The 12708-nt window shown below is 44.7% G+C and overlaps 1 protein-coding gene across 4 annotated transcripts in view; it reads right to left on the bottom strand.

The window, feature by feature from the left end:
- LRRC10 (leucine rich repeat containing 10) overlaps window positions 1-12043 on the bottom strand; it is a 45623-nt gene extending 33580 nt beyond the window's left edge. For 2 of the 4 annotated variants that reach the window (XM_029597209.1, XM_029597210.1), the window contains exons 1-2: window positions 10679-12043; window positions 7778-8062 (exon numbers count right to left, since the gene is read on the bottom strand). In XM_029597209.1, coding sequence (XP_029453069.1) covers window positions 10774-11616 — 843 coding nt within the window. In that variant the 5' untranslated portion in view covers window positions 11617-12043 and the 3' untranslated portion in view covers window positions 7778-8062; window positions 10679-10773. The remainder of the gene's footprint in view (window positions 1-7777; window positions 8063-10678) is intronic. The other 2 variants (XM_029597211.1, XM_029597212.1) reach the window with 1 other exon arrangement.
- Between the last annotated feature and the right edge of the window lie 665 nt (window positions 12044-12708).

Here is a 12708-nt window from a genome sequence, read left to right as displayed (position 1 = left end):
ACTAGCCAACGGTAACATGAAATAGACTTAGTTTTTGGGTACTTGCCAGGTTCTTATGGCCTGGATTGGCCACTGTTGGAAACAGGATGCTGGGCTTGATGGACCCTTGGTCTGACCCAGTATGGGCATGTTCTTAGGTTCCCTTCCTTAAGAACATTTCAGACCATCCTAGACTTAAAGAAAGTGAACGTTGCTCTCAAGGTACCGCGTTTCTGGATGGAGACGCTCCACTCTGTCATCACAGCTGTACAGAAGGGTGAATTCCTGGAGTCACTAAATCTGACTGAAACCTATCTCCACATCAAGATTCACAGGGACCATCAGAGGTTCTTCAGATTTATGGTTCTCTGACAACAACTTTCAATTTTGCGCTCTATTGCTTGGCCTTGTCACGACTCCACGGGCCTTCACCAAAGTTGTGGTGGCGGCCCTACAGAATGAAGGGGTTCTGGTGCATGCCTATCTGGATGATTGGATCATCTGAGAGCAGTCGGCAGACCAATGCTCAAAAGCAGTAGATGTGGTTCTACTCTGAGGTCCTATCCAAGGTCCTGGATTTTTTGGGAGCGCGTTTCATTACCTGAGTGGACAAGGTGTTCCTCACAGAGGACAGAATCCTCAAATTGCGCAGCCAAGTCTGTCTCTTATAAGCCTCGCTGCCCAGGGTCTGGATTTACCTGCAGGTTCGTGGTTCCATGGCATCGACCTTGGAGCTGGTCCTGTGGGCCTTTGCGCATATGAGGCCACTTCAAGCTGCTTTGCTGTCACGCTGGAACCCGCTGTCGGAAAATTCTACCTACTGCTGCCACTTACCAGTGTTGCCAGGTCCATTCTTTCATGGTGGCTCACCCAGGACAACTTGGAGCGTGGGGTGAATCTGGAAATACCACAGTGGATGGTGGTGACAATAGATGTCAGTCTCTCCAGCTGGGGAGAGGTATACCAGACTCGGTCAGTTCAGGGCCAGTGGTCTCTGATGGAAGCATCTTGGTCGATCAATCATCTCGAGACACGGGCCGTCCAGCTGACTCTGCAGAGCTTCCTCCCAATCCTGCGCAATTGGGCAGTCTGAGTCTTGTCTGACAATGCAACGACCATAGCCTACATCAACCGGCAGGGAGGAACCAGGAGTCGTCCTGTAGCTTTTGAAGCAGAGAAACTGATGTCCTGGGTGGAGCAGCATCTAGTGATGTTGGCGTTTCACATCGCAGTATCGACCAACATGCAGGTGGACTTCCTCAGTCACCAACAGCTGGACCCAGGAGAGTGAGAGCTGTCCAATGCTGCAATGCGCCTGATCTGTCGCAAGTGGGGCGAACCTCACGTGGATCTGATGGTGACTCACAAATGTAAAGGCAGTGAGTTTTTTGAGTCACAGAAGAGATTACGGCATGGAGTGAGTCGATGCCCTAGTGGTCCTTTGGCCTCACGACGTCCTCCTTTGTGTCGTGTGTGTGTGTGTCCCGTCCCCCCCTTTTGGCTGCTGGTGGGGGAAAATACTCTGGAGGATAGAACTTCACCCAGGATGAGTGATTCTCATGGCTCCAGAGTGGTCGCGGAGGCCTTGGTTCGTGGACCTCGTAATTCTGGCCTTGGACGGCCCTCTTCGGCTCAGTCATATTCCAAATCTCCTTTGACAGGGACCTATATTTTTCAATCAGGCTGATCGCTTTTGACTTGCGGCCTGGCTTTTGAGAGGCGGCAATTGAGGAATAAAGGTTATCCGGAGGCAGATATTTCCATCCTGCTGCGGGCCTGGAAAACCTCCACGTCCCTGGCATATGTTTGTGTCTGGAAGGTCTTCGAGGCCTGGTGCCAGCCTCAAGGGGTAGATCCTCTTAGGGCTTCGGCATCTCTAGTTATCTATTTTCTGCAGAATGGCCTGGACAAAGGATTATATTATAATTCACTGAAGGCTCAGATCTCTTTGCCCTAGGATGTTTGAGGAGCCAGACTCAGGGTGCTCCTCTGGTGACTCACCCGGATGTGGTGTGTTTTCTCCGGGGCGTGAAGCATGTGCGACTCGCAGACTATACACCTCCTGGAGTCTGAGCCTGGTTCTCCAAGGGTTGTGTAAGGCTGCCTTAAAGGATCTCACGCTGAAGGTGGTGTGTTTGGTGGCCATTTGTTCAGCCAGGAGGGTCTCTGAGCTTAAGGCAATGTCCTGCAGGGAGCCCTTTCTCCATATCTCGGATTCCGGAGTAGCACTACAAACTGTCCCATCACTTTTTTGCCAATTAAATTCTTATGACATGAGCAACATTCTCCGAAAACATCTAAGGGGGCAAAAAGGGAGGGGGAGAAGGGGCTTCCACTGGGCAGAGGGAAGTGGAAAGCCAGAGAGAAGGAGTGGAGGAGGAGAAAGAAGGGGGATGCAGGGCAAGGAGTGGAGGGGGCAAGAGATGAGAATACTGAAAAAGGGGGTGGGGTGGGATGCTCTGCTAGAGCCACTGCAACCAGAGGGAGAGCTGTGCCCGTGCCCCACAGGAGAGTGCCAGAGCTGCCAGCGCTGTTGGGGGCGGGGGTGCAGTTCTGTTCTGAATATCCGCACTGCGCTTGGAACATTCTGGTCTTGGCCGTGCTCCCGTCTGGGAGTATCAGGCAAACTGCAAAGGAATAATGTTCTGTCTGAAGCTTTATTCCTCATGTCTTCATCTGCTGGACGGGAGGCATAGCCCAACAGTTTGGACTGATCCGGGTATGTACAGGGAGCAAGATTTCAGAGGTCAGGTCATAAATCTGGTGTTGGAAGGATAGTTTTTTGTTACAAATGTGGTTAGTTGCTCCACTCCGGTTTTCTTCCACACAGTCTAGGGGTAGCCAGCTCTGGTCCTCAACTACAATCGGCCTGGTTTTCGGGATGTCCACAATCGGCCGATGCAATATCATGTGCTGTGGCCAGCACATGGCTCAACACGCAATTGGACACACCTCCAGAGCAGGAGTTAACTTTTGGGGCTCTTCAAGAATTTACGTTTCTCCGATATCGTGGTGGTATTAAGTCGGAGAAACTGAAAAAGGAGAATTGTAAAAAAAAAAAAAAAAAAGTGTGCTGCGGTCAGGTTAGGAAAAAGGATGCTCAATTAACAACTGTACATTTTCCTAACCCGTGGCTAGGAAAATGTACAGCTTAGGAAAACAGACTCTCGTAAAATTGGTTATCTGTTTTCTTAACCCGCTGACAGCCACCTCTCCTGGGCATCCTATTCTGAGGAGGTGCTAGAGGGATGCAACTTACCATTGATTTCCAAACTGATGGAAAAAGCAGTCAATAAACAACTTTCCGAATATCTCGAGAAGCACAACATTCTCTCTCCTGCACAATATGGTTTTCGGAAATCATTAAGCACAGACTCCCTACTGCTTTCTTTCACGGATACCTTACTTCTGAATCTGGAGAAAAAACAATCATACCTACTGGTTCTTCTAGATTTATCCTCAGCTTTCGACACGGTAAACCACTCACAACTCTTAGACCAACTATCAAACATAGGAATTAAAGGCACTGCCCACAGTTGGTTTAAATCGTTTCTATCAAACAGGTTCTACAAGGTCAGAGTAAACAATAAGGAATCTGAACCCATCCTATCAGACCAAGGCGTACCACAAGGTTCATCTCTCTCACCCACCCTGTTCAACATTTACCTCCTCCCCCTCTGCTATCAAAACTCAAGCTTACACACTACCTCTATGCAGACGATATCCAGATCCTCATACCCATCACAGAATCTATTCAAAAAACCTTCTCCTTCTGGGAGGATTGTTTACAACCAATTAAACAACTCCTCTCCAACCTAAACTTGATTTTAAACTCCAGCAAAACAGAGATGATACTTATCTCACAAGACCCACGTATCTACTCACCCAGCCTTTCGCAACCCTCCTCATTAAACATTTATCTCTCCTCAAAAGTCAGGGATCTAGGAGCATGGCTTGACAATCAACTTAACTTAAAAATTTTTATAAACACCACCACCAAGGACTGTTTCTATAAACTACAAGTCCTCAAAAAGTTAAAACCACTCCTTCACTTCAATGACTTTTGCCTCGTCCTACAATCCATTATTTTTTCAAAACTCGACTACTGCAATGCAATTCTACTTTGTCTCCCCGCTAACAGTATCAAGCCTCTACAGATGGTACAAAACGCCGCTGCCAGAATCCTAACAAACACCAATAAAAGAGAACATATTTCCCCCATTCTGAGCAACCTCCACTGGCTACCCATCAAACAGAGAATCCTTTTTAAAACCCTCACCATTATTCATAAATCAATACACAACATCGCACCTATATCACTCCAAACTCAACTTTGTCCACACCTATCCTCCAGACCCATCAGAAGCGCTTACAGAGGCACATTATTCGCCCCTCCAGCAACATCATTACTAAGAAAAAGAGCACTCTCAACTGCAGGACCACACCATTGGAACGCTCTTCCCCCTGACCTACGCCTCAAACCCAGTCTACCAGAGTTCAAAAAAAAGTTAAAAACCTGGCTCTTCAGGCAAGCGTTCCAATCTCCAGAATGTAACTAAGCGCCGCATCCTGATTGAACTTGGGAATATTCTGTGTTACAGTTAATAATATGCAATTTTATGCAAAATTAAATTTCAATTTACCTTACGTTTAATTTAAGTTCAACATGCCATTGGCCTAATTTTAATTAAATTACGAAAATATTTAAGGATTTATTGTTATTGTTCAATGTTCTTTGTAAAAAAACCCCGGTCTGACATCCCAGACCAGGGCAATCTTTTCGTTCCATGTAAACCGGACTGATTTGTATTGTATACAGGAATTCCGGTATATAAAAATTAAAAATAAATAAATAAATGCAAACGTTTCCCTAGTGCTTCCTTTTTATGTGGTAGCCCATTTAAATATTAAATCAGGTGCCAGGAGAGGTGGATCGGCAAGCATTAAGAGCGGGTGCTCAATCATGAGTGCTTGTTTAACGTGTGCCGATATTGCATTGGCCTGAATGAATATGCAAGAGAGAGTACATGTAAATCTATTTCATGCATATTCCTTATGAAATCCTGAAATCCAAGCCTGCTTCTGGCTCTTGAGGACTGGAGTTGGCCACCCTTGTTTGAAGGCTGTGGCGATATACATAGCAAAGCTTCTCTACCCTGCCTTAATATTTATACTACAAAGGAAATTCAGACATGGCAGAAGTAGTTTTTTTTTTCTGGTCTATTATTAGGGCTTGGATAATGGGCAACCACGCAGTATTTTATGTATGGCCTTGTTAATGTGAACCAGTTGTAATGCCTCTTGTCTTATCCAAAATTCTGCTGGAGGCTGCTGGAGTCTTATGCTAATGATTCACTGGTTCATAACTCAAGGAAGTCGCTTTGGACAATTCAAGTTTGAGGAGAAAATCAGTAATTGAGTTTTCAGTGTGTCAAAAATAACTTAAATTAGTTATTTTATCCACATTTTCCTTATTTGACTGTTAGATCCCAAGGTCCTTTTTTGACCAAGGGTAGGACAGGTTGTTTTGTCTGGGTGTTATCTCATTCAGATATCCTGTGTTAATAGCAAATACCTAGTATTGCAGGGAGCATGACCCTCTCCGTAGTAATCGCTGCTCTGTGCTGAACGGTCCATCACTAGCGGTTGGTCACTGTATAATATGCGGATCTGAGGGCATCCCAGCAAAGTTACATTCTCATAATGCCTCCTGCTTTTCATATATAGGATAGTTTTTCCTCTTAAAGCAAGACTGGTTACATTTAAATGGCAAGTTAGTTGGCTGTCAAAGAAAAGTCATTGATTTCCCTGCATTTTGTTTCATTCCCAAGAAGACATTATTACAAGCAGGAGTATTCACCATGTTTTAAGGGCCACAGCCAGACCTGGTTTTCAAGATAACCAAACAATGTTATTCTCAAATACTTCAAGTCAACACCTTTCTTTAGGTTTGAAAACCTCTTCTTACTTGGTCACTCCCACCATTACAAATTAACATACCGATACAGTACAGTGCGCTCCGGTGGAGCGCACTGTTAACCTGCGTTTGGACGCGCGTTTTCGACACGCTAGCTTTACCCCTTATTCAGTAAGGGGTAATATAGGTTTATTTATTTTTATACCACTATTTCAGTAAAACCATCATAACGGTGTACAATAAATTAAAGTAAGAAAATACAATGCATCATCGAATCATATAAAATAACTAAAACATAACACTAAAACTTATTAATTACTTAAGGGTTGAAAATGCGCGTCCAACCCCCCCCCCCCCCCCCCCCCCCCCCCCCCCCCCCCCCCAAACTAATAGTGCCCGCAACAGGCAAATGCATGTTGCGGGCACTATTAGTCATTCCAGACCGATACAGTAAGTAAAATGTGCGGCCAAACCGCACATTTTACTTTCAGAAATTAGCACCTACCCAAAGGTAGGCACTAATTTCTGCCGGCACCGGGGAAGTGCACAGAAAAGCAGTAAAAACTGCTTTTTTGTGCACCCTCCGACTTAATATCATGGCGATATTAAGTTGGAGGTCCCAAAAGTTAAAAATAATTTAAAAAAAAAACAAAAAATTTAAAATCGGCTCGCGGGTTGAAAACCAGACGCTCAATTTTGCCGGCGTCCGGTTTCTGAACCCGTGGCTGTCAGCGGGTTTGAGAACCAATGCCAGCAAAATTGAGCGTTGGCTGTCAAACCCGCTGACAGCCGCCGCTCCTGTCAAAAGAGGCGCGAAGGACCTGATTAGAATAATTATTTTTTTTTACTGAATCGCCTGCTCTCCTGCGATTTTTACTGTATCGGCCTGTAAGTAAAGATAGACTATGATAGAAAAAGATTATATGACCCATCCAGTCTGACCATTCCTGCTCAGCTTTGTAGTCGTCCTCCTTCTCCCTCAGAGATCCTCTCTGCTTCTTCCATGCTCTTGAATTCCAGAGCTGTCTGTCTCCACCACATCTGCAGGGAGGCTGTGCTGTGCCCACCATCCTCTCTGTAAACTCTTTCCTTAGATTTATTCCTGAGACTGTCCTATGAACCCCTTGGTCCAGTGTCTGCTTGCTGTGCTTTTATTTCTTGGGTGTATTTAAAAGTCTTTATCATATCTCCCCTTTTCCCTCCTTTCCTTCAGGGTAGACATGATTAGATCTTTGTCTGTCCCTCTATGCTTTATGATGAAGACTATGTACCATTTTAGCAGACTGACTCTATTTGGTTTAGATCCTTTTCAATGTGCAGTTTCCAGAACTGTACACCCTACTAGAAATAGATCTGCTAACCATTCCTATCCCTATGCAGCCAAGCATCCTACTGGCTTTTGCTGTTACTTTATTTACCTGTTTGGCCATCCTATCAGATGTGATCACGTCCACATTCCACTCTTTGTGCACAGAAGAAATTCATCCCCCCATACTATACCACTCCTTTGGGTTTATGCAACCCAAACACACAAATGCATGTTTTAGCATTAAATCTTAGATGCCAGATTCTAGCCATTCCTCAATCTTCATGAAATCCCTCCCATCTTTTACACTCCTTCCAGGGTGGCTGCCCTATTGCAGATTTTGGTGATATTTGCACAAAGACAAACCTTTCCTGGTAGCCCTTCTGCAATATTGCTTACAAAATGTAAAAAATCAGAACAAAAAGACGGATCCCTGCAGCACACCTCTGGTAAACACCCCCCCCTTCCCTTATCATCCTGCTATACCAGTTCAGACGTGTGGGTTTATTCCCCCCTACCAGCAGATGGAGACAGAGGATACAGCTTTTTTTTGTAATGTCCTCATTGGTCCTTACTTTGGTGCAGCCCAGACAAAACCCAGTATTCTGTCTCCAGAAGATGGATAGGGCGTTCTGGTTGGTGCAGCAGGATTTGTGACACTGAAGGTTTTGGCTTGTTCTGATTGGTGGAATCATTTTATTATTAACTCAGTCTTCTAGTGAGCAGCAGGGCCAAGCTGGTGGTCTTCAGTTAAGTGAAACTGGTTAGTGGAGTCTCAGCTTCAGGAGTGGGAAGTGGACAAACTCTCCTCTCTCCTTCTCCCTCCCCCTTCATTTCTCCTTCACCTTTTGTGAGCTGGTCTGGAAAATTTAAAAAAAACAAAACAAAAACTGAAAGAAGAATTGAAAGGCAGAGACTTTAGGTGGTCCTCACCGCTGAAGCCAGTCTCGGGAGGTGGGGTAAGTACCACAGTAGAGTTCCTTGGACTGCTCCCACTCTTTTTAAGGCCTTCCTGTTAATAGTGGCCGTGCCATACCGCGAAGGCCAACCATGTGTGGTGTCGTGGGACCGAGCACTGGCTTAACTGCAGGGCCACTGACTCTTATTGCCTGGTTTATAGTACTGGCACTCTCATAACCACACCCCCCACTCCCCTTTTTCCTCGCAGTAAACTCTTTACCACTATCTTTATCGGCCTCCCACTCAGTCGCTTTACGGCCCATACCTAGGGCACTCAATTTGTTTATAAGTCACCTATGCATAACTGTGTCAAAGGCCTTTACTGATGTCCAAGTACACCAAGTGCTCTACCCTGGCCTAGCTCTCTTGTGCCCATTCAAAGCAATAGACTAGAAGGGTCTGACTGGATCTACCCTGCTGCCTCGGATCCTGTAATCCACTGGATTCCAGAAACTGCACTATCCTGTTTTAGCTGCGATTCCATTCATGTACTCAGCACTACATTCAGACCAACTGGTCTGTAGTTTTCAGACCCACTTTGTGAAGAGGAACCATATCTGCCTGTCTCCTGTCCTTTGGAAGCACTCCTGACTATTAAGACATCTCAAAGTCAGGCAGCGGAGCTGGCACAACTTCCCTTGATACCCTCGGATGTATCCCGTCCAGCCCCATTGTTTTATCACCTTGGCTTTGCTGGCACCTGCAGAGCACAGTACTCTGGAAAGTATCTCAGCTCTAACTCGCTTCCTATTTGTGGTAGTTTTCTGTGGTCCTATGCCAGGCCCTTCCTCGATGAGCTCTGAATGAGAAATATTCTCCTGTATATTCCCTCCCCCCCCTTATATTATCCTGTCATGAATATATCTTAAAAAAAAAATAATCTTCTCCCCCATTTTACTGTATTGGTTTTCTTCTTCCTTTTTAGTGCCTTCGATCTCCTGACATCTCTCTCAGCTTCTCTTGGCTTTTCCAGATATTGTCGGCTGGCTTCCTTTTTCTGCCATCTCTTGTAGTTTATGAGAATGAATCTTTTTTTTTTTTTTTCCTTTGCCTTTTTCTGATGCTTTTTCAGAAAACCACAGTTGCACCTTTTTTTTTTCCCCCTTATACTTTTTATTTACTCTTCTAAATTAGCGATGCCATACAAAGCCTTATTACCTAACTCAGATGTCATTCATGCATGAAAAGTAGAACTCTAGCATAAACAGGGAACGGAGAGGAGGTGCTGGACATAAAAGGTGCACACTGCTCATTTTCAAACAGATGTCTTGGGACAAACAAGACCCACAAATTATGTGGTCACCACATAATTTGTTGCAAAAGGGAGGCTGAGGCCATGTCCACGGCTGATCTGCACGTACCAGCCCGTGGGCGATCTGGCGTAATGGAGTGCGGTAGAAGGTAGGAGGCACTGCGATGGCTATTGCTATCCTTCCTTCTGTATAACTTTGAATGAAAAGGTAATTCCACTTTCAAACTTCTGTTGCAAACATCTCGTGTGTGAATCGGGCCAAGCAGAAGTATCTGCTGAACTCTGCCTGCATGGTGATAGTTATGGATTTGTTAATGATAAATGTAATCGGCATCACTAAGCTCAGCTAGATGTGGCATTACAACATTGAAATTGACAGATGAATTTTTTAACTGTGTGTGTGTGTGTGTGGTTTGCATAAGTGTGTGCATATATAAAATATTAGGGGCTTTTAGTTGTAATGTGCGTCTTTCTTGTTAATTTATCTACTTAGTTCCTATTGAAATTAATGGCGTGCAATGTACCTGTATTTGTCTATGCATAAATCAACAAACTGTACATTTATCTTAATGGTGCAATTAAGGACGATGACAGGACTGACCTTCCATAGAAGGTTTGATTCAGGGGCTGGTTAGTCTCATTTATGTTCTTAAAGGAATTATCTGGAAAGCAGAGAGGGTGTTGGTGCTTGCTGTCTCGTTAAGTGAAGTCCAGCTCTGGTGCACAGCTGGTACCCATGTAAACACGGACTTTTATATCATGCCTGGGCGCATCTGGAAAGAGCTGTATTCCTGGCAATGTTAATGTGCATTTCTCCTGTGTTAAACATTCTTTATGCCTACTTCCCAGCTCAAAGTCCTAGTGGAAACGGTGCGACAGTAAGCAGACACGATGAGATTTAAAGTAAAGCCCGTGTTCTAAAGACAGTGCTCGCTTTCTCAAAAGCCTTTGCAGTAGAAACACACAGAAGGTGTTTGCAGATAAAGACCGCTTGGTCCACCCAGCCTGCCCATTACAAAATGCTCAGGCATAATCCCATGAAATAAAATTGCAACACTTCTTATAGAAGTACTGTAGCATTTTTAAGCCTGTATTTGGTGTTATGAATCAAATTAGTCAGGTTTACATCAAATGTAAAATGATTTCTTCGGTATCTATGCCATGATTTCATGGTTAAGTGTACATTTAATTTGGAATCTCCTCAAATATTATCACATTAACATTTTGAATGCCAAAGTCAACTGAAAACATTCTTGATACCTACGGTCTAAAGGATGGGCTAAGCAGTTGTACAAACTTCTCCTTAGAACAGGGCAAGCATACAGAAACATGGAGGACGGGCTAGCCTTTCCGTTGCCCTCATTGGTTTTCTTGCTTGCCGGTTTCGCTTGCAGCAGGAGGCTGTAAATCCTTGCTGTCTGCTAATTTTTCCATCTCTTCTTCCACCTCCGATCTCTTCTTTGGCTCTGGCGTTTCTTCGGACCACCTGCCCACTCTTCGTACCCCCTTTGATACCTTGGGAGCATTTCTGCAGGGGTTATGGTCATAGATAACCAGCTTCAAGCCCAAGAGATGAACCAGGGTAGGGAAGCTCCTGATGTTATTTCTATCCACATCAATTATCTCCAGGAACGGCATCTCCAGGAGGACCTGGGGAAAGTCGGTGAGCAGGTTTCCAGAAAGCCAGATACTACGGAGCTCCTTGAGACACTGGAGCTTTGCAGGGAGCAGGCGGATGGCATTGGAACCAGCATGAAGGGTTTTGAGAAGGCTCAGCTCACAGACGACTTCAGGCAAGTGTGTTAAGTAATTGGATTCAATCCACAAGGTTTTCAGGTTCTGGAGAAGGCTCAGCTCCGAAGGGAGGTCATGAAGTCTGTTGTTGCCCAGGTATAGGATAGACAATTGCTTTAAGCTGCAGACTGCCAATGGTAGTGACTTAAAATTGTTGAAATCCAGAGCCAAGATTTGCAGATTCTGCAAAAGCTGCAGCTCAGGTGGCAGGCTGGACAGGTTATTGTCACTGAGGTAGAGTTTGATGAGTTCTGTAAAGGCGCATACTCTGAGCGGAAACCTCCTTAGCTGGTTGCCACTCAAGTCCACCATTTTATCAATAGGCATTTCATCCAGGTTCCCCAACAGGTAGTGTTGGCATTTGTTAGACGGGATGAATGCAATTATCGATCTGATAGTGTTTCCCATCTTGGTGGTTCTAAGGCTTCTAGATTTTAAGCAACTTCCATGGTGCAAGCCCTTAAGGAAAGAGGGAGGAGGAGCCTCACAGATTGTGGGCCTGGCATTCACTCCGTTCCTTTACAATGTGCTGTTTACATGCAGACTGCCATTAATCTCAAGAGCTGAGAAATATTCCTGATACCTGACTGAGTGTTTGCTGATGGGGAGACCATGTCTGTCTCTCCCACTCCTTTTCTGCTGCAGCAGCTTTGCATTATCTAAGATGATAGAAGTTGTCAAATTCCTCTCCCCTGAACTCGATCTATTTTTAAAGCACTGAGGTATGCAGGTTGTGCGCTGTAGATTTGCTTGTTCCAGCTCTCTAGATCTGCTGAAGGCAGATTTATTTTTTTTTAAGATGGGATTAATTTAACTAAACACTTTTCTTTTTTTTTAACTTTTTGCAGACTGGATATGTCAGATGTAATCTGATGTATAAAATACATGTCTAGACCCAAATGTAACTTTTCAAACTAATGATAGTTTTCAGTTGCTTTGTAATGTGCTAAATATGATATTTCAAGTTATTTACTGTAACACGTATTGAGTGCTGATCTCAGAGCTGTTACAAATGCATAAATTATTGGCTTTTTTTCTGCTTTCTTAACTTAATTCGACTTACGTTACTGTTGGCCCCCTTCAGGGACCTGGGGTAAAACTCAATTGCACTGGAATCTGCTTATATTCTTGCATAGCATGGAAAGCTCATCCTTCTGTGGCCTTTATTTTGACACTACTGCCTTATTTTTTTGCTCGGGATATCTGATCAGTGATCAGCAATGCCTTACAAAGCCAGCTGGCACTAAATATTTCGAGCTGTTTACACAGGACGTTGACTCTTATTCTGGTGGGGGGGGGAGCGGAATATACAGTGCGGTGATCTGACGTGGAAGGGTGGCTCCCAGATTCCGGCATCGGCACCCCCGAGAGCTTTGTGTGCTCTGCTTTCACAAGGTTTTCCTCCTTTGCAGAGCCCTTGTGACACCAAGTCAATTCAGGGAGTGGGGCTAAGCTGATTGCTTCTATGCCGGTCAGCTCGTACCATAAGGCAAAGATGAT

Source organism: Rhinatrema bivittatum, chromosome 4 (genome assembly GCF_901001135.1).
Source record: "Rhinatrema bivittatum chromosome 4, aRhiBiv1.1, whole genome shotgun sequence".
NCBI classification, from domain to species: Eukaryota; Metazoa; Chordata; class Amphibia; order Gymnophiona; family Rhinatrematidae; genus Rhinatrema; species Rhinatrema bivittatum.
This window is presented reverse-complemented; position numbering and strand designations above follow the sequence as displayed.